The sequence below is a fragment of the Pelecanus crispus genome, chromosome 14 (genome assembly GCF_030463565.1).
Source record: "Pelecanus crispus isolate bPelCri1 chromosome 14, bPelCri1.pri, whole genome shotgun sequence".
NCBI lineage: Eukaryota > Metazoa > Chordata > Aves > Pelecaniformes > Pelecanidae > Pelecanus > Pelecanus crispus.
In genome coordinates, this window is record NC_134656.1 from 17,781,980 (window position 1) to 17,808,418 (window position 26,439).

At 47.1% G+C, this 26,439-nt stretch overlaps 1 protein-coding gene across 1 annotated transcript in view; it reads left to right on the forward strand.

Moving 5' to 3' along the window:
- Window positions 1-6,199: 6,199 nt before the first annotated feature.
- Window positions 6,200-26,439, forward strand: part of NCOA6 (nuclear receptor coactivator 6) — a 48,029-nt gene continuing 27,789 nt past the window's right edge. Inside the window, exons 1-7 of the mRNA XM_075720943.1 lie at window positions 6,200-6,227; window positions 13,818-13,924; window positions 19,377-19,529; window positions 19,626-19,900; window positions 22,892-23,047; window positions 23,639-23,761; window positions 25,250-25,378. Of these exons, the coding sequence (XP_075577058.1) occupies window positions 19,636-19,900; window positions 22,892-23,047; window positions 23,639-23,761; window positions 25,250-25,378 (673 nt within the window). The 5' untranslated portion in view covers window positions 6,200-6,227; window positions 13,818-13,924; window positions 19,377-19,529; window positions 19,626-19,635. The remainder of the gene's footprint in view (window positions 6,228-13,817; window positions 13,925-19,376; window positions 19,530-19,625; window positions 19,901-22,891; window positions 23,048-23,638; window positions 23,762-25,249; window positions 25,379-26,439) is intronic.

Sequence of the window (26,439 nt, forward strand, 5' to 3'; positions counted from 1 at the left end):
AAAAGCCGAAGAGAGTGAGAGAAAAGGTACAAACCAAACCAAACACTACTGAGATAATTTTCTGTCTGCAGCATGTAGTGCAAAATATGGGAATACTTCTGCATTTCTTGTCTGAAATAGAGTGAAGAAATACTACCACATCTGACAGCTGCACCACTTCATTCAACACGCGTTCGGACGTTTCCTTCTCTTTTTGCTAGCAAGTTAGACAGACACCTGGCACTAAAAATTCTGGAATTTGATCATTTTCAGCAGTCTAAAATTTGATGATTTCCTTCACGGTGCAAATGCATCTGTGGCCACTGTACATATTATATATGTATGTCTGCTTATGGTTGTCTTTCACGTGATGGTTACACCAGTCACCCCCAACCCTCCTCCCGAGGGACCCCGTAACGCCCGTCTGTTCCTTCCTTCCGTCACCGGTTGCCGTTTGACACGGGGAGCGTGCGGGGGGTTTGGGGACGGTCAGGGTGCTACGGCAGATAATCAGACTAATCGTTCCTGCCACCTGCCAGCTGAGGTTCTCAAAGCATCTTACGTGAAGCCTTGCACGTTGCGCCGAGGAAGGACAGAGATGCTTCTGTGCTCCGCTGAAGCGCAGCCACCCATGAGAAGAGCGCGGCAGCTGCCTAGCAGACGGGAACATCGATGGTATTTTCTGTTACAAATGCGTCAGTGGCCTCAGCCGAGAGACGGGGGAAGTACAACGTTGTCTTTGGGAAGTTGCCTTCTGTGCCACCACACTGCCCGTAGGGCAAGAAGAGACTTTCATCACCATAGGGACATCAAATCTGTTTGTTTATTTTTCTGTCATCAGCACTAGAGTTGGTCACTGCCTGAAGTCGAAGCATTCATAAAACTTTACATGTCTTAGAGCAGACGTCTTGAGGTTTCACAGAAAAAGAAGGATGCAGTTTTGTGCGTTGAATCTGGCTGGTGGAAATTTGGGGTTTTCTGGTACGGTACAGCAGCGATCCATCCCTCGGGCACGGAGGTTTACTGTGCACAGCTGCAAAATAAGTGGTGGAGTCATCATTGCTTCAGTACTTTGCACGGAGTATCACAAAACACTTTGAAAGAAAATTTCTCCTTATTAACTGAATTCACCAACTCACTTCTGATGGTGGAAACTGGGTGTTCATTTAGGAGTTAAAGACTCTGGTCTTGATTCAAAAGGGCACTTACACGCCCCAAGGTACAACTTCACAGCAATTGTACAGAATCTTAAAATAAAGCATGTTCCTAAGTGCTCTGCTGGATCATGGCCTATATTGCAAACAAGAGAAAATTTAAAATAATTGGAAGATGGGACTTAGACCCCTAGGTCATGGCTAGCTAAGAGAAGGAAAGATATTTTGAATTATTTCCCATTTTCTCTGTTTAAAAACAGCATCAGTATAGCACAGATGTATTCGATACGGAAACCTTTAATCTGCTAATTGGCCCAGTGTCTCTGATCCTTTGAGTCCATCTGTTGTGATGAGATCTGATGAACTCAATGTGAGGTACCAAGAAATACCCCATGTTTCCTTCTGTACAGGTGAGATAGACATTGTGAAATAAAGAGCCGTATTCTGGAGACGTGTGTGTGCAGAGTAACCGCATTGATTTCAACCCAGCTATCGCAGACGTCTAACAGCTCTCAAGCAGAATTTGTCCTGAAACTTTTAGATAGACATTGTGAAATAAAGAGCCGTATTCTGGAGACGTGTGTGTGCAGAGTAACCGCATTGATTTCAACCCGGCTATCGCAGACGTCTAACAGCTCTCAAGCAGAATTTGTCCTGAAACTTTTACATGAAAGTGTCAGTGAGGAGCTCAGAACACAAAAACCAAAATATAAAGTGGCTGAGAAAAACGGTAAAGAAAATTTTTAAGGAACAAAATAAACCCAAACAAAATAAAATAAAAAAAAAAGGGATGCCTTTGCCAAATTGTGACTGTTACGATCTGGAAGGCAATCAGCTCGTCTCTGCCCATGTCTGCATTGCTCCCCATCGACGTGTACTGGTTTTTACATCGGGATAAGCTGGAGACGGGCTCTGCCGGTAAGTGTTAGCTCAATTTACCAGTATTTCTCACATTTCTCGATGCCATTCACGAGCACAGATAAAAAGCAGTGCTTCGGTAGCGTTCGATACCGCTGTTCACCTGTGTGCATCGAGCACTGATCGCTGCGTATAAAAGCCTAAAGGGGGGACGAGGCAGAAGTCGCCCTGCAGCCGGGGGGACGAGGATGCTCCGGCCCCTCGGCTGTGCCATTTTGTTCCCGTTGCCGTCCTGTTCAGTGCCCAGACACCCAGAGGGGCTGGAGCCTGCCTTGCGCCCACCGGTCTGCACGGGGGCAGGTGCTGCTGGGGTTGCTGGGGTGGCTAGGGCCACGCTGCCGGTGCGGCATGGTACGGCGCCTGGCACAGGCGCAGGAAGGGCCGGGGGTCCCCGGCTGCCCCTGGGCGCAGGTCTGAGACCAGCCCTGGGCACACCGGCTGTTTCTGCGCTCCGGCGAGCAGCTCCGGCAGCGTGCCTCCCTCCATGCCTCGGGGGACCGGGGGCAGCCAGGGGCAGAGAGCAGCCGCTGCCGGCGTAGCCGGGGCAGCAGGTTCAGGTCCCGTCTCCAGGGACGATGACCGGTGTCCTATGGCTCTGCCGGTGTCTCTCTGAGGGGTCCCGAGTCCGAAAGCGCCTGCGCAGCGTCAGCCGGGCCGCTGGCTGCCGGGGGGAGCTGGACCCTCCCGGTGACCGCTGGGTCCCTCTGGCCGGACCATCTCGGAGCCGCCTTCCACCCGCCGCACAACTCGGCAGGCTTCCACGGACCGATCCCGGACCGATCCCGGACGCTGAGCTGTTGGAGAGAAAGGGGAGTCGGGCCTCGGTAAACACCATGAGGTGAAAACTGCATCTCTGTCATGAACGCATCAAAACCACTGAAGATTTTGTAAGGTTTTGCAGACAGTCAGGTGGAGCGGGAAGAGCTCCTGTAGCACGCAGGTATTTTCATCACAGCGGTTTTGGAAAGATCTTCCATGCTTTGGTGATGGACATCTGCGCGCTAGCCGGGGAAAGGAGAGCTCTGACAGGCAGAGCTGGTTTTCGGAGAGGCAGGGTGCTATCTAAAAATGAAACACATCTGCACGGAGGGCGAAGAGCCCGTGGAGTAGGAGCACTCCAGCACTGACACACGCCGCCCAAGAAGGGCCCTCCAGTGGCCACAGCATTTTTAGAGCCAGATTGTCCTGGCAGAGCTGACCGTGCTGCCTGGGGAATATCCCGTTTGACAACGGCTACGTGGCAGCCGTGACCCTTCATCCGCCCGGACTGCCCCAGCACGGCCGGGGCTCCCGCCGGCAGCTCTCGCCTTCCCATCCCCTCGGAGCCGAGAAGGGGAGGATGACTCCGGTGCACCCCCACCCTATCTATCACGCCTGTAGCCAATTGCCCACCTCTCTCTTTCTCGCCACGCTCACAGTTTAACAAAATCCCAGATCAAAAGCGATTGTGACTGCAATGCAACAGGTCTCCCTTCTCTCTAAGTGAGCATCATACCGGTATTAGAGAGGAAATGATTTTGTTCAATTCATTGTATAATATGTAAGTTTGGAAAAATCTAAAGCTGGTCATGAGTCTACCTACTTTTTCTGTATAACTTCCCTTTGAAAATACTGTCATAGGAAAATGCATGTAAATATAACCACAATTTTGACTGTCGTGATCGCAAATGCATTTCTCTGTTCCGTTTGTGGACAATGAAGCAGCTCAAACAGCTGTCCCGCGCGTGCTGTACGTGGCCCTCCTCTGCAGGGGACGTATTAGCGTGCGTCATTTGTGTTGCAGCAAAGCTTCGGAACGCAAACCAAAATGAGGGCCTGCTCACGGAGGGGGTCCAGAAACGCAGAATGACGGGACAGATCTAGCCGCCCCAAAATCTCCTGTCTTGGTCATGGCGTACAGAGGCCAGGCGAGATCTAGGAACGTTTAAGCTACACAGCGTGGATCCAGGCTGTGCAATAACCTCAGCCCTGGAGAGCTGCCCACAGCGCACCTCGCTGCTGGGTTGCAATCTCCGTGTGTGTTTGGGCACAGGGAAGTTTTCCGTGCGGGACCTCTCAAGCCCGGATCAGAAAGTCACAGCGCTTAGCTGGCTCGAGCAGATCTGGGTGAGATACCTCAATATTGTGCTTCCAGAAAACGTGGCGTTTGAAAAATAGTGCTCTACTTGTTCTTGTTTGCTATGGTGTGGGAGATGTGCCCAGTATTAATGTAGAGAATACGTACCAAAACAAGCAAACAAAAAGCCTGAAGGACAATCTTGCAAGACAAGCACAGCAGCATCGGTGGGAAGCACGGGGATTTTTTGGAAGCGGTGCTCGGATCTAACTGCACCAGAGCGGGAAATGCACGAGCCTTTTGGGAAAGATCAGGCTGGAGGAGGAAGATGCCAAATGCAGCTGGGTTGAGAAGTGTCTCCTGAAATAGAGGAGAGCACGAAGACAAGCGGGGAAGAAAGGCGATTCTGGGGTGCTGAAGAAGTCTCCTCTCAGCTTCCTCGTGCTTCCAGCCCGTCTCAAAAGACGGGAGCAGAGTAAGGCAAAGCGCAGGAAGCGTCCGCGCCGATGCACACGGAAACTCCCTGCCAGACAATCAGAGGTGACGAACGCTCCTCGTTAGCACCCCCGTGACTGACGCCCATCTCCTCTCCGACACCTCCGAGGCTCTCCCGGGGCTCACTTGCCCGTAGCACCGCGGAGAGGTGCTGGAGGTGGGGTCCCAGCAGCTGGAGAAGACAGAAAAAGGCCGGAGCAGAACCACCCTTTAGTAGAGTTACTCAGTGCTTGTCTGCCGGCGGGGAGCTTTAGAGCTGCAAACGCGAAGGAAACAAGCAATCTGCTTGCAGCTTTCCACGGACCAACAATATTTAATTACTAAGATAAGTCATATACTAACCGTGACGTTCATTATTTTGTTTTGTTTGGGTTTTTTTTTTTTTATGGAATGCATTTATATGTTGATTTAAAAAAAGCGATTTTTTTTTTTTTTTTTCCCCTGTGTTGCGAGCCATCGTGACGAATGGGACGTGGGATCACTGTAGGCAAAAGGTTTTGCAAAATAAAAACCCGTTTTCCTCGTCTCGCCTCGTCCATCGCGCAGCAGCCGGCGGCGGGGGGCTGCGAGGGCCGGCCCCGGCCGTCGCACCCCGCGGAACCTCCCCGCGTTACGGACGTTAACCACGCGTATGTTTTGCGGGACCAAAGCCTTTGTTTTTCCCCCAGAGGACTTTCGATTATTTCACCGCCCTGAAATAGGAACCGCCACGTTTCGTTTCTTTACCACCGCCAGGTAACAGCGCTTGGCGCGGCGGCAAGGCCGACATTTCGGCGGTGCCACCGGTTTTTACGTTAATTTATCACTTCTCGTGGCGACGCCGTGCCGCAGGGCCCCCCGCGCGCCCCGTTAGGGAGCGAGGGTCCCCCCGGGGGTGGCCGCGGCCCCTCCGCCAGCCGCGCCCGCGGGGTCTTCGTGGCGATTTGGGGTCGGGGCCTGCGCCGTGCCCGCGTCGGCTCCCGCTCGGGGCTGTCGCCCACCTCGCCGGCGGCACCGCGAGGGGCGATTCACCGGTTCCCGGCGCCCCCCCGGGAGGGCTCCCCCCGACCGAGCGCCCGAGCCTCCCCGTAACTCGGCGCAGAGGCCTCCGTGGCGATCGCTGCCCACGGACCCCCACCCAGGGAGCGCTGCTTAGTCCCTGGCGGCACCGACGCCCCCCGCCCCGCGGCCGGCCCGCACCGGGGGGACCCCCAGGCCTCTCCCCGGGCTGGGGACGGCGCCCGCTGCCCCCCGCCGCCGCGGCCCCGCTCCCACGGGCGGCGGGAGCGGAGGAGCCCGCGCGCCCCGCCACAGGGACCCCCCCCCCGCCCCCCCGGGTGCTGCGGGCCCCGCCGGGGCCGCCTGAGCGGGGGCCGCGCCCCGCCCCCGCCGCCCGCCCACGCACCGGCAGCGCGCGCGGGGGGCGCAGGCGCGCGCGGGGCGGGCCGGGTCACGTGCCGCGGCAGGCGGAGCGGAGCGGAGCGGAGCGGAGCGCAGGGAGCGGTGGCGGCGGCGGCGGTGGCGGCCTGCGCCGGGCGTCCCGGGCGTCCCCGGGCCCAGCGCGACCCCGGCCCCGCGGCCCCGCCGGCCCCGCTCGCCTCAGGCGGCCCCCGCCCTCCTGCGCGCGATCGCGGCGGCGGCGCCAGGTGAGGGCGGGGCGGGCCCGGCCCGCGGCGGGGCCTCCCCCCCCCCCCCCCCCCCGCTGCCCGCGGGGAGCCGGCGGCGGGCGTGACAGGGGCGGCGGGGCGGAAGCGGCGGTGTCAGCGGCCCGGGCGGGGAGCAAGGCCGGGCCCGCGGCGCTCAGCGGCCGCAGGCGGCGCGGCGGGAAGGGGCGGCGGGGCCTGGCCGGGGAGCGCTGCGTGGGCCCGGGGCGCCGGCGGCGGAGCGCCGGGGGGGCCGCGGCCGGAGCCTGTCAGCCCAGGCGGGGCGTGGGGCGCCGGCGGCGGGCGAGCCCTCAGGGCCGCGGCCTGCAGCCCGCGGGCTGCCCCTGCCCCGGCCGGGGCGGCTGTGGAGGCGGCCGCCCGCCCCTCCGCCCTCCGCCGCAGCCCGCCTCGGCCGCGGGCCCGCACGGCCAGGCGGCCGCCGGGCTCCGGGGGGCAGCGCCCGGGGCAGCCCTTGCTCTCCCGGGGCAGCCCTTGCTCTCCCGGGGCAGCCCTTGCTCTCCCGGGGCAGCCCTTGCTCTCCCGGGGCAGCCCTTGCTCTCCCGGGGCAGCCCTTGCTCTCCCGGGGCAGCCCTTGCTCTCCCGGGGCAGCCCTTGCTCTCCCGGGGCAGCCCTTGCTCTCCCGGGGCAGCCCCTGCTCTCCCGGGGCAGCGGCGCCTCGGGGCCCGGCCCGGGCATTGGGGGGGTGGGGGGGGCCGCTGTCAGCCCCTCCGCGCCTTCCGACCGCGTTTCTGCTTTTAATCGCTCGGCCCGGAGCTCGCGCGGGCCTTGGCATCTCCGTAAGATGTCAGCGAGGATGCGTTGACGTTTCTTTGAGCCCCGGCTTTTGTTCGAGCCCCTCGGTAACCCGTTAAAATACCCAGCGAAAGGCTTCGTGAGCTCTTCCCTCGGCTTGACTTCTGCGTTTCCCTGAATTTCGCCTGCTCTCAAGGGGTGTCGGAAGGCTCGGGGCTCTGACTCCGTCGGGCTTCTTAGGGGAGTGGGAAGTAGAGGGCTCTCCTGTCGCTCCCCTCGGCGCGGTTCTGAAAGCTGGCTGTGAAGTGTGGCTTTGTGAGCTTTGTCTCTTCATAAGCCCTCGGCTTCCGGGCACACGCGTTTGTGCTCGTCCCCCTAACTGAAAACTACAGTAAAACCTTTCTCAGTTGAATTTTATTAGAGGAAAGGCAGTGCCTCTTGTTGGTATTTATAATTACCGTCCATTGTAGTCTTTCTGGCTGGTTCGTCGGCTAAAGCATCTTTCAGTGTTCTCCCATATGAGAAAACAACCCCCACGAACAAATTTGCCGTGTTCAAAAAAGGCCGCCAAGTGCAATAACCGCAACTTTTGGACTTAGCAGCTCTTTTCCAGTCGCAGCGAGCGTTCCCAGCTTTTCTGTGCGTCTCCCGGAGAGAGAAACAAAGCTCCCGAGGCACGTATCCAAAACGGCCAGGTCTGCGAGCCTCTGGACTAAACGCGCTACCTACAGCAAGGCATCAGGGTGTTTGCTAGAAATTCATACGCTCTTCAAATGCTCACTGAGCCGTGTGGCTTCCTTTGAAAGCCAGCTGGCTTCACCAGGAAATTTTTCACAGTAATACTGTGTCCTGACTCTCCTACGAGAAAAAATAAAACGGGGGAGGCTGCACACGGACCTGGCCTTCTATTCAGAAATGACATTTCTTAATATTTTAAGCCTCCAGAGGGGTATTCCGTTAGGCTTCAGGTTTTGGCTGGAAAAACTGCCAGCAGTGCTCTCCGGCCGGTCTCTCTGGAAAGCCTGTTCTTCTGTAGGACTTGGAGGGACGAGTTGTTTACAACAGGCTTCCAACCGATGCAATAATTTTACACTATTCTAGTGAAAAAATAGGTGCTTTCTTAAAATAAAAACCAACTGTGTGTGTGGAAACCTGAGAAGTCCAGGCCCCTCTGTACCTCTCTAAACTAAGTGCGAGTGTTTTCGTTTTTCAGTGGCTTAAATACTGGAAAATCTGGGGGTGTAGAGGTAAATTCTGCTGAACAATCGTAATGCCGCTCTTTGTTCTGTTTAAGTACGATGCTGCCAAAGATTGCGTGCCTTTGCAGTAGAAGTTCGATATTTCAAACTGATAACTAAACCGCTAAACAGCGTTACGGTGTATTTTTGTTTTCTAATACCGTATTGATTGCTTTTGGGTGGAAGCTGGAGTTAACAACCGAGTTGCACAGGCATACCAAATTCAATAGATTTGCAGTGGCAAAGGCTTTGCTACTGAAGGTACCGAAGAGTTAACGCGGCTGTAACAGTTTGATTGCGTTGGGAATAGTGAAATTTTATAGGTTGCTAGTGTACCTCTGAAGGGCAGAAGGCGTGATGGTGCCGTCTGTTTCAAAATCATGCGGTCTCTATTGAGAAATAGAAACGCTGTGGCGCAGGGAGGACATGAGCGAGCGGAACGCCTGTTAGCGTGTAGACCGTCGAGCAGCGAGACTTAACCCTGTGTATCGCAAAGCCTGTGCTCAAGCATAAACTTGTTCCTTAACGCTGGGCTAGAGCAGAAGTAACGGGAGAGAATGCCTAGGGTCGGGAAAAGTTAAGGGGCAGAAGTGGAAGGAGAAATAAGCCTCGATGACGCGGACCTGAGGCAGGGAAGATGCGTCGCCAAGCTCCAGGTGAGATATTTTCCGGCTGTTAGGCAGGTGACCAACTCGCCTTTGCTTTACCGAAGCCACGGATATTTTGTGTTTTCTCTTGATGCTGTTAGGAACAGTGCTGTTCCTTCCAGCACAGATCACGGATGTTCTCCTGCAGGAACTACCTGTTGCGTGCGGATAGCTTGAGCATTTCAGCCACCCAGCCAGCGCGTTCTGTAGCTTGTACGCGTTGATAGCTGAAGGTTTGGCTCAAGAAGGTCTATGAAGCTCAGATTGTCTAGTGTCCTGGCTAATTAGGAGGAGGGAAAAAAGTCCCTGCAGTGATGCTGCTGGAGCAGAAAGTTCGCCTAAGCTTTGGATTACACAGAAGGATAGTAGTGGAAGTTTTCCACAGGTCCAGGAGCCTGGGATTTTTCTCGGTCCACTGGGCATTGGGGGTCATTTTCTGCCCGGTGTGTCCCCTGTCATTAGCTGATGCTATTAACAGCATCCCGCCCGCACTCTGAATAGCACATCAAAAATGCTCTTGTCGTAATTAACGATAGAAACAAGAAGTGAATGCTGTCGTGTATATATTGCGGCTGTGAGGTTGTGTCACGGTAAATAACCCTTCTTTGGGGAAAAAAGAAAGGCGAGCAGCACGTCTCACAGCGTAGCTGGTTTGGGAGCTGGGGTGAAGGGGGGAGGCGTGCGGGGGGCTCCGCGGCTCCTGAGAGCCGTCGTCTTTTTGGAACTGAGAGGAGAGTTGCCTGCGTCTCCAGCTTGAATGAGTAGTCGTGAAGCATAGCCCTACCCAGGGGTTTGGATCAGGTTTGTATGAAAATTGGGAAGTACAGGAGACGAACGGAACGATGCCTTGTCTAAATTCATTTGTCTTCACGTAAACCAGTAATTTGGGATGGGAAGTTGCTTATACTGAGTTGCGTATGTGGGACCCTGAGCGTTAGGTTTGATATATGAAAGGGAACGATCTAGTTATTCCTGCTAAAAGATGCATGCTATTAAATTCTCCAAGTCCTATGCGTATCATTTTAATTGTATAACTTTTATTCTTTTAAAAATCAAATGAACTACCAAGACTGTGCAGCTGGTATGAGGTTGCGTTTCTCGTCACGGTTTCTGGGCCATATGTACAGAGACCGAATTCGACGTGAGCCTCTGCGTTCTGCGTCCGTGTGCACAGGCGCACTCTCACAAGCCTCCCTCCTTGCTGGATGGTGCAAGGAAAATGTGAGGAGTTATTTCTGCCTTGCTTCCTGATAAATTGGAAGTCTTGGTGTCTGTAATAACATCGGTTTTCCCGGCGGTCAGCGGAGAGCGCGTGAGAGATGAGATACAAGGCTCGTATTGGCAATTCCTACGGGTCTCCTTCCCGGAGAAGTCGAGGAGGTAGCGGTTGCAGTCTTGGGGCTATGGCTGTCCGAGCTGAGCCTCCCAAGGCAAAAACATTACCAAGGTTTTTTTTTTTTTTTCGTAAGGCTCAGTTAGGAATAATACCGGGCAAGAAATAGTGCCTCATCTTCTGGTTGCAGCACGGCAAAGTGTTCCTTCTAAGGGTTTTTTGGAGCGCTCTTCCCGTCCCTGCAGGAATGCATCGCTGTCTAGTTCGGTTGCATCCTCGTTTTACCAGAACGTGCAAAGCTGACCAGTGATTACGTGGTTCTTAATAGCAGTCGTGACAATAAATAACACTTTTGAAATGTGGTTCTTCCAGAAGCCCAGAGCAGCACAAAATAAGCTGCAAGTTTTTATACAATTAGGAAACTCTCAGAACAATCTTGATTTTAACAAAAGTTGTTCCTACTTCTGTGATATGAAGTGTGGGTGTTTTTTTTTTTTTTTTTGGTTGGGGAAAACAGTCTCCTTACTATGTTATAATATATAATATTATATATTCCTTGTATCAAAGGAATTACTGCTTGTTTTAGCTTCAATCTTTTCTTCCTACTTTATAACATTTCAGGATTTTAAAAACTTTAATGACATTTCCTAGACTTTTATGACATGTAAGAAGGAAGAATGTTGCAATAAACAAGAGGTGCAGTTTTCAGTCAAACCTCAGTTCAGGACTGGTAATCACAAGAATACGTGGCCTGGTTATATTGGCATTTATGAAGCTCGGTGAGAATTTGGTGATAAAGGAGTACCTGTGGGGCACGTCAGCCCAGAAAGGTTTGGTAGTGGTTAAATTTGATTTTAAATAAAAAGTTTGTCGCATCACAAACAATGAATAGATTGCTACTTGAAAAGGAGTTTCTCATAGCCTTTGGAAGGCAAGATAAAGCATAGTTTCTTCTCAAGATGCATCTGATTTTAAATAGCATCTCATTTTACTTGTTTGCTGATTGCATTGATGGATGTCTGTGAAAAGTTACATACTGCAAAGCTCTGTCGTAGTGTTCGTCTGTTACGAGCTATGGTGTCTGTCTTCCAAATGGAAATACCCTTGACGTGAAATTAATTATTTATTTAATTAATCATTCAGCTAATGGGAATTGATTGATCGAATATTAGACTGCGTAGACTACAGCTTCCAAGAAAGCTGCTGATTCCGAGGTACCTTGTGATTTGGGAAGAAGACCGGCAGCCTTCTCACGTTGGTATCTCAGCTGCCAAAAGTGGGAATTCCTACGTGGCTAACTTAGCTGCAGTTGAAACTCGTTCTGGAGTTATCATCTTGCTTTTTAAAGCAGCCCTGATGATCTCCTCAGTCAAATTGTGTTGAAATAAAAATTAATGGCTCAGTTGAGACGTGTCTGTTGCAGCTTGGCATGATTGTGGGGTTTCAACAAACTTTATGAAACTCTAACAAAGCAATGTTCCACTAAACCTGTTGTGAAAATACATCCAGATGTCACTGCAAAAGGTCACATGCATTATAACAAGCTGTCATTTTCTCCGTGTCAGAAACACTTCCTTTTGGGTGTTTCATGCTTGAGGGCTGTGGGAGTGCAGCACAACAGTACGAAGAGCGGCGAGTAGCTCTGTATCGCGATGAGCGAATGAAGCCTGTCTTCCTGTAGACCTCCTTGTGTTGTTTTCTTGACGTTTGGGAAAGCATAAGCTCTAAACAAAACTCCTCCTGTAGATGGAGCGCTTCACAGGGCTGTTTTTATGGATTTTTATGGATTCCTTGGTGCCCGCTAAGGTATGCGCTCAGTCTCTAGGCATTTCCAAGGTCTCTATCGTCTCTCTGCAATTACTTATTGTAATGGAAGTTGGAGTTAATGAACCAATGTTGACTAGTTATTTTCCTTAACCAAATTTGGCATCGTCTCATGTGTACAGTGGGAATGGAGACAGCAGAATTGTTCTTCCCATAGCCCGGGCCGACCGTCCTCAGGTTCTTCCTGGAGCTGTCTAGGGCAGCCCGTCTTTCCCAGCCCTCTCTTCTCTGGAGCCGTTGGGTGTCCGCAGACCATCTCGTACCCTCCACCCGTGGTGAGGGAGGGTCACCCTTCCCCTCGGAAGGGAGAATTGGAGGAACAAAAATCCCCTCGGTTCCTTGCACCGAGGAGTTCAGCTGATTTTCCCTCCAGTCCACCACCCTTCAGCCAAATGTTGACTCTTACCCCCGCCTTGCTGAGGCACGGAGAGTTTGAATGGGGGCTGACTTTGGTCGGCTTTGACGCCTTCTTAAAAACAGCTGCTGCTGGGCAAGTCAGGACTGTCCTTTCACGTGAACTCTGAGCGTGGCTTTGGAGATAACCAGCCAGTTCGTTACGTGACTCAATTGTAGGCCATCTAAAATAGTCTGGAATAGTGGAACATCCTTTTATAAAAGGGGTGAAAAAATAGAACTAATGCAGTATCTGCTATAGAACATGGGCAGCTTTTTTAGTTTTGGCTTACACTTAATAAACGATATTGAAATTCCAGATTTTGGTTTTGCTTGCCAGCTTGGTGTCTGGTCATGGTATTTAGGCAAGTTTGCATATAGCTGGAAACAGCAAAGGTACTGCTTATGATTTAGCCACTCGGGTCTTCTACTTGGTACTACACTGCTGCTTGATTTGCAATGCTTATTTAGAAATACAAGAAGATCCCAGAGGTTGAAAAGGGTTAGACTACTATTAAAAGTGCTCCGAAGCATGTATGATCTGATTTAATGTGAATACTCTTTCCTTCCCTTTGAGTTGCTGGGCTGGCAGAAGAGCAAAGGCTATGGCACAATACCAGGGCTTTCAAAGTGATAATACTTCGTTGTCTGGATGGAAAATAGCAAATTTCTGCTTTGTCTCTCCGAGTCTTCTTCCCTCTTCTGCTTCCCCAGTTGTTTTCGGGTAGGCCTCTTCCCCACTGGTGAGCAGGCTGGCGCGTAAGCAGAAAATTTGCTTGAAAAACAGCGTTAATCTAAATCATCTTGATTTGAGGGGCGGTGTTTTGTTTTCGCTGAAGCCATTAGCTTTACAGCTGCGTTTTCATTACCCCGAGAGGTTTGAGTGCGACTTGATGAGACCGTGAACAGGAGCAAGTTCTGGGAACGGATTCACCTCGCTTTGTTGGCCACCAGCAATAAAAATGTCCGCGTGAGGTGGTCGTGTGGGCTCGTAACGTGTTTCTGGAACAAACTTAACCGGAGCCGCTTTAGGCGCCTGCTTAGGATGAGCTGAAGTGCATCCTAGTTGTGCTGGTTTCTCTTTTCTGAAGATGAATTTAATCTAGAAGAGTTTATCTTAAGACTTAAATAAATACATTATTCTAGATAAACCTTGCCCTCTTCAGAAGAATAAAACGTTATTTCTAGCCAAAGGGAGAATTCAGTTTTTTGCCTATAATGAAAGGTTGATTTTTCCAGATTCTCAGTTTTTGCTGTTAATACTTGAATCTAGTAACACGTGCATTACTAAGGAGGGAGTTGGATTTGGTGCAAAACGGCATATTAAAAATCAAGGTATTCACTGTATTCAGTATTTTTGTTATTTTGCATCATTGTCTGATGAAACGCAATCGTTTTCTTTCAGGATTACATTTTTGGGAGTTGCTGTTTAACCATGTTTGCCAGTCTGGAATTACCTGAAGACCTGTTGCATGCCACAAAATACTGAAGTTGTGGAATTTGTTTTGGCAGGTAAAATAAGCGTATGATGCATTTGACCATCTCTTGTTCTTACGTATTCTCCTCCTAACTGTCCAACTAATGGGTCCTTGCCTCTAATGTCTGTGTGTTTGAGGAGCTGGGCTGTCTCCAGAGCTGGCCTTTCAGCCTGCCGCAGAGGGTTATGAGCATTTGCCGTCAGGTTTGTGCTGTTCTCAGACTTTCCTCCCAAAGAGGACAGCTGAGATGCTTTCGTGGTGTTATCCCTCTTTAATGACAAAGTTTGAAGTTCTAAATTACTGGAGCTACCCCTAGCTAAGTTGCTTCAGAGGCAATTTTACTGCATGTTTAAGTCCATTTTTAGGTATTCTTTCATATTATAACAGTGATTCTTAACCTTCTTCAATCTCCTTGTGTAACAATATGACATTTCTCTAGAATTTGTTTAGAAGTCTTTTTTGTGCATTTTTGCCAAAACCAATTATGTCATTTTAATCTTTGTATCATAGAATGGTTGCGTGTATATGGGTTTATTCACTGGTCAGATTTAACAAGCTCCAAGGTCACTATGCTAGGCAGCAAAACGGTTGAAACAGTTGTAGGAGGATAATACACACTTAACAAATTTGCAATAAAACCCAGCATTACGGTCAGAGTGTTTCTGGGCTTTATAGGTGGTACACTTTAAAAGCATGCCTGTGTGGGTGCTTGCGTGTGTCTGTTATGTATTAAAAGCAAGCCATCTTCTCAGCGGTATTCTGGCAATGCTGAACCTCCTCTGTCCCCATCCTGAAAAACTCAGTAAATAACCTTTACATATTTTCTCACTGGCACTCTCACTAAAACAAAGGAAACAAGAAAACTTTCAAGTCTATTTTTAAAGGCATGCTTTTTTCCCAATTCCCTTTTTTTTCCCCTCTTAAGTTGCTTGAAAATGATTTTTCAATGAAGGCAGAAGCAAGGAGTAACCTTTGGAAATTATGTTGCTGCTGCTATCAAAGACTTTTTCTCCTCACTCTCATTTCTGGATTCGCCAAGGGACTTGATTGTAGTCTCATTTCTGGACTGATTTTTCTTCCTCTTCCCTGTTGCAGCTTTAAATAATAGTCAGTGTGAGGATGAGGACCCTGCTCAGTGCTGACTTCTTCTGTGAAGGGCGTCAGTCCATCCTTCCTTCTGCTCTCACCCTTTCCAGTCTTTTGTGTAATTTGGAAGAGTACTTTTTCAGGCGTAGAGCAGGATTTTAGTACTTTTTATTTAATTGGGCTCCCTGCATATTTGTTTTGAGAGGGTGCATGTTCTGATGTGACATCAGTTGTGAAAGTGTTTATTCTGAGTTGCCCGAGATGTATAAACAGCTTGTAAATCAATAGACTGTGTGGCAGCAAACCTGGGCCGAGTTGTTAGACAAAGCCTTGTTCTGGTTTACTCGCTTTGTGTGGTGCCATGGTTAGAAGAAAGCAACACCAGAGGTTTCAAGTTCTGTTTAAGAAACAAACTGACATAACCGTAAGTTTGGATCAGTTGAGTGCATCTTGGGATGACGATACCAAGATGCCAAGATCCCCAGCGATACCAAGATGCCAGGGTTTTGGTTTGGGTTTTTTATTTTTTTTTCCCCTTTGTTTTTTTTAACGCCAGAGACCAGCGCTTCCATCTGGCGGTGCTGGCGCTCCAGAGCCTGCTGGCTTTCCGGTGTTCAGCGGCTCCCCGCTTAGCGACAACGGGCTGTTTCAGGTTTTGCTCTAATCCCATCTCTCCCAGGGATTGGGCTGGATTTTCCAACTATTGCCCGGTCACGTGGCGCTGGGTTTGTCCTGCAGGCTTCCTTTTACTGTCGGGGCTGCTGGTGGGGGACGACACGTGGCATGACAGACTGCCTTCTGGTTTCCCTGTGGCGTGGGTCAGCCAGGTCTAGACTGCGGCATCGCCGTATCCTACATGAATTCTTCCTCTGGAGAGTCCGTCTTGCGCACCTCGGTCGGTCAGTTGTTGTATCCGTGTGCTAAGCGTACCTGGGAGCCCCAGCCTCCAGCAGCCTGGGGTGTGCCCTGTATCCTTCAGTTTGGACGCTCCGGTCTTCATGGGTTGTCCCCTGCCAGCCCCTACCCCCGTACGATACTGCAGGTGCATTTTGGTTATTATTAGTCTGTTATCCGGCTATTCATCCCTGCCTCTCTTACTTCAGCTACTTATTTTAATAATTAAACTATACTGAATAAGACCAACTTTATTATAAACAAGCGTAACACTTTTTACGCTGCTGTAGCCTGTCCCAAGCCAGGTTCATGGATAGATGGTTGCCACGTGGTAGCACTGGACTTGCTCAGAGTTTCCAGAAACAATTGTGTAATGGGAAATAGTAAATTGGAAACTCTAAAACAACAGGGTGCAGGGGCAGGAAGGAGGCCGTGCATGTTCTTTGAACGGAGGATGGTATTCAGGGAACTTTTTGTGCTGCCATGCAAGCCTGAATGCTCAAGTTCATGAAATTGTGTGTGGTTATGCAGATCAATTCAGGTGTGGTTCTTACTCACCAGAGATACTCCGTAGCCTGCTGGGAGTTCAGCTAGTTTAGAGGAATTGCTGAATGACCAGAGTTTTACCTGTGTGTGCTTATGCTAAAGGCTTTTTGTGTTTATGTGGAAGTGTTGCGCAAAGGTACAGCTAATTATGGTCATGTGCTGGCTCGTGATTTATGGAAGTCAACCCTATAACCAGGAGATTACAGAATTTGTTAGGATGAGGGATGCAGCTGGGATTCATTTGGTTTGAGATGGACGGCGTGCTGTGCTCTGCCTGAAGAGGAAGATTTCGCAAATCATTACTTCCTCCTGTCATACTTGAGATAAATTATACCTGAATACAGGGATGGACTAAACTGCATGTGTTTGAGAGGGAGAGAGGGAAGATGGATGTAGCAGAGATCCTTGAGGAGTGTAACGTGGGGGGGAAAAAAAAAATGCAGAGGGAGCTGTAGCTACACGTTCCTATCCAGAAAGTAAAACTTAAAACTCGATCTTGTTTGTATTTGTTTTTTTTTTCTTAACCCAAGCTTTCCCTGCAGTCCTATGATTTTCCGAGTCAAATGAAACAAGGCCTGTGGTCCTTTGCGATGTAGCAGACTGTATTTTAAGAGTGTTCGTGAAGGGCCATAATTTCAACAAATCTGTCAACGTTGAGGCAAGGTTGGTGGAATCTGGTCTAAGCTGCAGCATTCTCATGAAGTCTTTAAAACCGTGGTTTAAGCAGTCTGGGAGCCGCCTGCTCTTTCACAGAGAAGGAGGATGCTTCAGACACTTCCATTCATAAAAAGATTTGAAATGTTTGTGTTCTTAGAGAGGAATTTTTACTACTTTGGTGTTGGGGATTGTCAGAAGCACTCATGTTTCTTGCTGCAGGTGGAACATGCCATCCACTCCAAGTAATTGTGCTTTTTCAACACATAAGAGCCTGTATATTGGAGCTGAGATTTCTCTCCCTGAAAAACTCACTCAAGTTTTTCAGATAAATAATTTCTATCTAATTTTCTTCAAAATATAGTGCTTATATTTCACAGGATGCTTGCCTCATCCAGTGCACAGAATGACTGTCTTTGGTCATTAAAAAGATTATTTGTGTAGGGCTCCCAGCTCGTTTTTCCCTGAAGTCCGTCTGTATAATGAATGATGTAGGAATGCAGAAGGAGAAGGAACTCTCTCCTGGTTGGTGTAAAGCCAGCTCTGGTAAGGACGTTCCCTGTCCAAGAAATGATGTGTGAAAATCAATTAAAACAGCTTTTCACAGATGCATATTAATTGTCATTCTCATTTTCTGGGCACCTGGCATGAAACCGAGTAACTTAATGGAGGTGCCAAACGCTCAGACCTGTAATTTAGATACAGAGCTGAGCAGCAAGGAGTCTGGGGGGAAAAAAGAAGGTATAATTGTCTCTGTGTTCACCTGGTAATGAATTTTTAAAATTTTTGTCTCTATTCTTCATCTTCAAAATTTCCATGGTAATAATAAGTAACTTACAAAAGCACTGTGGAAATAGATCGGTGACTGTGAAACGTTTTTACTCACTTTCTGTTGCAGGACTGCAGAAGAACTTGTGAGACAAAATTAGCTTTGTTTTTAATCTGAGGTTGAGTTGAGAATGAAGGCCTGGTGCTGCAGTATGAAGAGAGTAACTGTACATAAAATAGGTGATTATTCATTAATGCCATTTTGCCTGGCTAGTGTGGTGTAGGGTTGCAAGGGAGAAAAAAAACCCCATGTTTTGTAAAATCACAGTAAGTGTGCGCCCGGAGACCTGACCAAAAGCAGAGGGTATTTTGCGACTTCAAAGTCCTTGTTTTTTCATTTGTAATACTGTTCCTTCAGCAGTGTTATGTGAGTGTGCAAACAATGTGGAGCTGAATCTAAGCTTGTCTAACGGATTTTTTTTTATTATTATTTTAAAAAGGCTGTTTTCTGGCCAGTATCTGCAGCTCACCTTTAATCTCACAATTGTGGTTTTAATTTGTGTCGGGAACTTGAACCTCTGCCAAAACCCCAGTCTGCATCCTATTCAAGGGTATGTTGTCCCAAACTAAACATTTTGGGCTTGTGCTGAATACCGACAGCTTTGGAGTTACAAAGTCTTGATGCTCCTGGCTGTTGAATTGATTTGGTTTTGACAGCGGTGGTCAGGAGCAGGTCCCTTTTTTGGGTTTTGACGTCGGCGTTGGCTGTTGGTGTAGATGGTTTTACTCTTTTAGCAAGACTTGCAAAGCGTTGGGTGTGAGAATAGAGGTCTCACCTGGGGGGGTCAGTGCTGTAGCCCCTGTACCGCCCTGTGCTGGAGTGGAAAAATGTGTACCTTAACTAAACACTGGTATTGCTCACCGCAGCGGTGGGGATGACTTCTATTGCAGGTTGTACTTCTGTACACATAACAGCTTCAGTTCCTATCATAATGTCAAGTAAAATTTGTTGCAAAGTCTAGACTTTTTATAAAGTAAAAAACATCAGGTGTGTGACTTGATGTACTGAATTCATTCTTATCCAAGCTCAGTAGGGGCGTGGGGGGGAGTTGTGGGCTAGCGCAGGGGGAGCAAATTTCAGGTTGTAATGTGCATAAGCATCTGAAAACACCTCAGTCTTTACAAACTTTTAGAAAGAAGGCATAGTATGGTTGAGATTTCCCTGGATGCGAGTAAAATATTTGTCAAACGTTGAATTTCTCCTGATGAAAACTGTGCTGTGGCTTTCCTACTGCTTTGGTGGACAAAGGAGTGCCTATTGCATCTGCAGTCCCTAAAATACACAGGTTTTTTTCCTGTCTTTCTGTAATTAAAGTATTGCTGTGAGTCTTACAATTTCCTGGCAGTCAGGCACTGTAGAATTGGTACTGGGTGCTTGTTTGTCCTCTATATGATACAGACATGAATGTAATTGCTTTTTTTTTTTTTTTTTTTCTCTCCCCCCCCTCTACCTTCCTTTCTACCTGACTGTCATTTAGGTCAACTGGAATACTTCTCAAGTCCCATGCAGCAGGATTCCATCAGGAAATCACTTCTGTTTGTTCTAGCGGACAAACAGCTTGGATACTGCAATGGCCACCATTTTCGAAGTCGCACAGTTTGTCTCACAGACCCTAGCATTGGGTCACCCGGTAGGTTTTTCTGTCAATGAACTTATGTGCCATCAAAAGCAGTTGCTAATGTCTTTACACACTATACTTACTGCAGTTCTTTTTTTCCCTTCCAAGCATCATCTTAATGTCTGACAGGCTCCCGTTGTTGGAAACAATGGTTTTGGATGGCCTACCTAACTTAAAAGATACATATGCCTCCTTGTACTCCTCAGCTATGGAAGACTTGGAGGTGGATTTTGATTCAGGACTGGAGGAAGATGAACTGAAACAGGAGGCTGCTCCTGAGGATTCCACGATCTTTGTAGCTTTTAAAGGAAATATAGGTGACAGAGACTTTGAGCAGAAACTAGATATCATATTGGAGAATGTGCCTGGCCTTTTACACATGGGTAATGTACCTTCTTGTCATTTTTCAGCTGTTCTTAAAATATTTCTTTACGAAGTCAGGGTGCTTGTGCAAAGAAACAGATTATATTGGTTTTGAGTTACTTGGGGTTATTCTTAGTGAATTTGGGAGCTGCTGTTCTCAGAGACGCAGAGTACAAGTTTCTGCAGCTGTTTTATTGTTTAAAACTGATTTCATTAGGGAGTTCATTTATTCCTATTAAGCTCCCATGTTTTCCTTGGGTTTTTTTTTCTCTTTCATTTCCCTCCATTACACATTGCTGTGTTATAGGAAAGTGAAACCAGGCTTGTCCACGTGGGAGATGTTTTCTACTACCAAAACCATCCAGTTTAAATCACTGCAGTTCATCTGAGAATAGGTTCACTCTCAAGTAACTCTGTCAGTTCAAGACGTTACTGCCCCTTTGCTGCTACATGGACCTACAACTACCTGTTGTTTTTTTTTTTTAATTTTTTCCTGATGGGGGACGCAGAGTGCTCTCACATAGCCCTGTATGCCCACCGAGGTCTGGGGACAGCTGCGAAGCCAGTGAGTGATAACAGGCTTTGGGGACAATAACATCTTTTACCAGCACATCTAGATCTGGAAAAAGACATCTGCGCACTGTCTGAGCGTCTTTGCAAAGGGTCTTACGGTGATGACTTAGAGTTACGTGGTCTTGCTTGTACACGTACCATCTTCCTTCACAGGCAGCCCTCCCTTGGTAAGGGCGCGGTGTTGGATGAGTGGTGCGCTCCCTCCCCGCCGCCGCTTGCCCCAGCAGTGGCATCTGATATTACTTGAACGGTCAGGTTAACAGCTTCATTTCTTAATAGTGTAGTCTGCTACAGAAACAGATAAAGCCAGGTGGGCTACCTTAAGTGTGGCGGCAGGAACACGTAGCCAGAAGAGCCTTGGAGACTGGGACCACAGCAGCGCTGATCTGACTCGGCACGATGTCACGTAGCTGCAGACTAAAAGCCACGTCATTGCCCGTACACTCCCTCTCTCGCCCTTTTTCTGCTGTTTGGGAACCAAGCTTTTCCTGATAACTACAGGTCGCCATCCCAGCACGCCGCTCTTCTGTTGCGTGGTCTTTTGAAACCACACCGTACAACGAAGAATCCACCTTTCTTCTTCAGGCAGGCAGGCTTTGTGTTTAAACAAAACCGGTTTTCTAGATTAGGTTTTAAAATGTTCATTGTATGCCTTGTTTTTTCAATAATGTAAAATACCTCCTCAGAAAAATAACCTATGACTTCTGAATAACCAAACTGAATTTCTTTGTCCCTTTGTTCTTTTCTTTCCATTTTGTCCAGTTGTAGTCAGTTGGGTCTGGCATCAGTTGTTGGGGTCCTTGCTGTTATCTCTCGGGGAGATAAAAAAGCTGGGATAAGACAAAAATACTATGAAGAAATACGACTGTTTTGAGCTGTATTGTATAAACAGCTGGAAGTAGACATAAAACTAACAGATAGTTACTGGTGTGAAAGGATATGTGTTAATACCATAGCTGAATTGTGTAGTTTTTGAATGGAAACAGATTAAATCTGGAGCTGTATGGAGCTGCCTTTGTTATACGGAGGCATCTGCATGCTGGGTTTGCTATAAATATTAATGACAGGATTAATAAACATGATTTGGACCTCAGCTGAGAAAGCAGAAAGCAAATTTTTAAGATCAATGTCAAATTAATTTGAAAATTATCCATGTGACAAGTTATTTAAGCTGATTCAGAGCAAAATAGGATATTCAGAATGTCGAGTTAGTAAAGAACATTGGTTTAAACTTAGCAGACGCAATGTTTGAAAAACAAGAAACTCGAAATTTCTAGAAATACTGAAACTGATAGCGCAGTTTTTCTATGTAAAATCCTGGAACATTGATAGCAGTAAATATAGGACTGTTCAAACCTCCAGAAAAGGAGGTTTTAAAACTACGCCTGTCATGTTTCCAGCCAAAAATGCATTTATAGGTAGAAAGAGGCTGAATTTAATAATACCGTTACTGCAGCAGCAGAAGGCACTCGGTGAATTAGTTAAGGACAAGAGATTCCTAAATAGGAATGAGTTATTGGCCTTCTTAAGTGACAGGTTCTTCAGAATCAAGAAGTTAGCAAGCTTTTAGCAAATCTGATGTTACAGTGGAAGAACTGGCTGATTAAAATTTGGGCCAATGCTTACCATTTTCAAAGGGACTTCCTTTTCAGAGAGCTAGAAACTGGAAGCTTATAAACCTGTATGAGGAATATATTTTTCATTATCCTTAAATGCATTTTGTAGCAATAATTTAGTTAGGTACCACTTCAGATAAATGTATCCAATGTGACTGCCCTACCTTTTTGCGAATTCCCACCTGTTACTTTTAAAACAACTGCTCTACGTAGAAACACTCATGTAGAACAGGTCTTCAGAAAACATGCAACTAAATAGTTTGCACGACTTTACTATGCTTTTTTGCAGTGGATTAAACATACCTCTTCAGAAAAACTAATTAATATGGTAGAAATTAATGAAATACTGCCAGGACTCTGTTGGCACTGGCCTTCTGAAAAAAAACCAAAGATGGTTTCACAAGGATTTGTAGAGCAGATATTTCAAGAATGAGGGTTTCATTCTTGTAGTCATATTTTTTTCACACATTCATCTGGTTCACTAACAGACTTACTAAATCTGTCTTATTGGGTATATTCATATCTTTCCAAAGTAGTTTATCCACAGAATGTTTCCATTTTTGAGTAATATTATCAAGTGATTGTGTTGGCTATTGCGTTGGTTATCAATTGGGTAGTTTTTGTATTGCTAATTTTTGGAAAGTATCTGAAGTGGTTTGGCAGTATTGGCCACTCTACACCTGTGCTGGTCTCCTGTACACTGATAATTTTCAAAGCCAAATAATTCTTCCAGTTTTTTCAGCTGTGCTTTCTTACCAAGTTATTTCACCATACGTGTTTGAAAACTGCCTTTGCACTGACTCTGACCGTTTTTCTTTTAAGAATCCAACAAGTTAAAACTGCAGAAGATAGAGCCTTGGAACAGCGTCCGCGTTACCTTCAATATACCCCGAGAAGCTGCTGAGCGGTTGCGAATTCTGGCTCAGAACAATAACCAACAGCTTCGTGACCTGGGAATTCTCTCAGTTCAAATTGAAGGTATTGCCCACCTAATTGGCTTCCAAAGGCATTTAGCTAAAATTTAAGTATACTCAACAAGCGATTTTGTGTACTCGGTTAATGTTGCAAAACTTCTAATTTAGTAATTTGGAGAATGACTTCAGTGAAAAGGTTGCTCAAGACTTTTATTCTTTCAAGAATAGGTTTAATAATAAAAATGATAGCTGAAAATCCTCTGAGCATCAGAAAACCTCCTGAAAAATGTTTTTTGAGTGTTAGCTAGGAAAATGCGCCCTAATTTTTTTTTTCCCCTAATTGTTTCATATGAAGCTCTCTTAAAAACAAGCTTTCAGTGGATTTCACAATTAAAATATCCGTTCTGGACAATTGTCCAAGAGCACACTGAGGATGAAACCAAGGGCATTTAATGCTTGTTATGGTGTTTGTTTTTCTTAAAATTGAAATCTGGAAGATAAGGGTTATGTGATGCATAACTGTCCTCCTGAAGTGCGCACTATAGGTAAAGTTTATTCTTCCTCACTTGACATCTTTTAAATGTCCTTTTGAAAATGTCCGTATTCTGCTTTTCTGTATATCAATCAGTTCACCCAGACTGTGCATTACTTTTAGGGGAAGGTGCTATCAATTTGGCTTTAGCTCAAAACAGAAGCCAAGATGTCCGAATCAACGGGCCCCTGGGAGCAAGCAACTCGGTGCGAATGGAAACAGGGTTTCCCATGCAAGGGGGACAAGGTGAATTCCTTTGGTTCTTACTTGTTTAGCTTTATACGTTCTGAAATTTGTTCCTGAGCTAGTCAAAATTTCTCTGATTATAGCAACTATTGTTTGCAGAATTATAATTGCCATTTTAATTAATATCTGCTCTTGTTTCTGTACTGTCAAACCGTGTCCCACATTATGTAAACTAAATAGTTGGCTGCATTTTGTCCCACAAACATTGGAGTGATTTGGGTGGGGCAGATTGGTTTGGTTTTGGTCTTTTTGAGGGTTTGGTGGTGTGGGTGTTTGTTTTGGGTTTAGTGTTTCGGGGTTTGTTTTGGTTTGGGTGTTGGGTTTTTCTTTTTCTTATGTGAAGGCTGTTAAACAGATGAATAGCGTAGTGAATTCACTTTGAAATGTGCACAAATTACCGCAGTTTGCTGTTTGGCTACGTGTGTGAGAGTGAGCATAAGCATTTATTCAGTGTACAATAATAAACTGTTTTAGATTAAATCCATGATAATTATGGGAAGGACAGGACACTCATTGTTACTCTCTTTATTTTCTGATAAACTTTTGAGATCTGGTAATAGGGAATTAATTTTCGTGGAGGTGTAGTTTTATTAAACTCTACATTTTAGAGCGTTGTATATGTATGATAAGGAATTTTTAACTACAAAAGTCAGATTTCATGAAGAGTTAAAAGAAAGCTGCTATGTAATTTATTTTAATAGCTGAATCATAAGGCAAAATAAACTAATTAGTATCTTAGTAAATAGGTTTTAAAGCAATTAAAAAACCTGGGAGCATTTTTTGTCAGAGTTAATGTAAGAAGCATGAGTGGCTGTTGATGAGAAGGAATGGAAGGAGCATTTCACCTCTGTAGAAACCTGATCAAACAGTAGTTAAATCATTGTGCTTAACAAGGAATGTAAAACATAGAAAGAAAGGTTTACTTTGTAAGCGGCTGCTCTGATCTTCCCTTTGACGATCATGAGCTTCGTTTCCTGCCTGCAGGTCAACAATATAAATGTAAACGGTATAAATATAAGGACAAGATAACCAACAGGTCAACAATATAAACCATTTTATAAAATAGCAGCCTGTGGAAGTTTGAAATTTTTTTCTCTTACACCACCTCAGTTACTTTCTAGTATCAGATTTTGCAAAAACCTTAGTACGTGTATAACTTTGATTATAGTCTTGTCATGTGGTGACTTCAGTGGCAAGTCAGGCTCAAATAATTCATGAGTTGGGAGTGTTTCCTTCTACAGCCTTTTAAAGGTTTGGTGCTAGAGGAGAAGCTTCAGCATGACCTTAACTTGTTTGTTTTATACCAGGGAATCTAAGCGTTCAGGCAGATATGTGTCTTCGGATTATTTTGGGCAAACAATTCTTATAAAGAAACGTTTTATTGACAAATAGAATTTTTTCTTGGAGAAAGAAAAAAAAAAACCACCCTAAAATTCTTCTCTATGTAAAAACTGCAAGGCTTGATAATTTTTATTTTTATTTTTTAAGGTTTAATAAGAATGAGCAATGCTGCAGCTGTCATGATGTCCCAGAGTGGAAATGTGCCCTCCTCTATGATGGCAAGTGGTGCTAGTGCTGAGCTGCAGCCAAGGACACCTCGGCCTTCCTCACAGCCAGGTGGTAAAATTTAGTCACAGTACTGACCTGAAAATGTTCCTGAATTCTTAATCTTCAGCACACAAGCATGTACTCATAAAAGTACTCCAGAACTGTCCTGGAGTATTTCCCCTGCCCTTTTCTGGGATTTACTCTTTCTGTGGAACCCTTCCTGCCCCATTAACCTGGTAAAACTTTTCAAATAATTTGGGTGTCTAATAAGTCACCAGCTTGCTTTGTATTTTGTTCAAACGCGTTGAGCAGCAGCAGTGGTATTTTTGCAGTGGAATGGTTGTGACTGAGCTTTATGTTAGATAAAGGGAAGAGAAGGGTTGGTTGAACGAGGCAGATGTCTCTGGTAGGAAGCAAATGCACCAGACTGAGCAGAGGCGCTTTCAGGAGGGGTAGGCAGACTGGAGCTCTAAGGATTGGGGATCTGGGGGCGGAGGGGAATGTTTAGGGTTTATTCTTCACAGTTCTGCCAGTACAAGTTACTTGCATTTTGGAACTGCAGAAAAAGAGGGGGAGTTATTACTTGGTCCCTCCATAAAATGGTGGCAGTACTTGCCAACTTCTGTAGATCTCTGCAGTATTTATTCTTACAGCAGCGTTTTTCATAAATGTTTTAAATATTCTGAGAATATTCAAGGGAATATTAGTTTATGATGCTACCTTAATTCCTCATTATGGCACTGTTTTTAACTGGTAGGGATAGTAGCCCCAACAAGTGGGTTATACACACAGACTGGGAGATGAGAGGCTGGAGAGCAGCCCCGCGGAAAGAGATCTCGGGGTTTGGGTTGGTGGCAAGTTGAGCGTGAGTCAACAGCGTGCCCTGGCAGCCAAAAGGGCTGGCCGTGTCCTGGGCGCGTCGAGCACAGCACAGCGAGCCGGTCGAGGGAGGCGATGGCCCCACTCCACGCCGCGCTGGCGCGGCCCCGTCTCCAGCGCTGTGTGCGGTTTTGGGCGCCTCAACGTACGAAGGACATCAACGTGTTAGAGCGTGTCCAGGGCAGGGCGACCAAGATGGTGAAAGGTCTCGAGGGCAAGACTTACGAGGAGCGGCTGAGGTCACTTGGCTT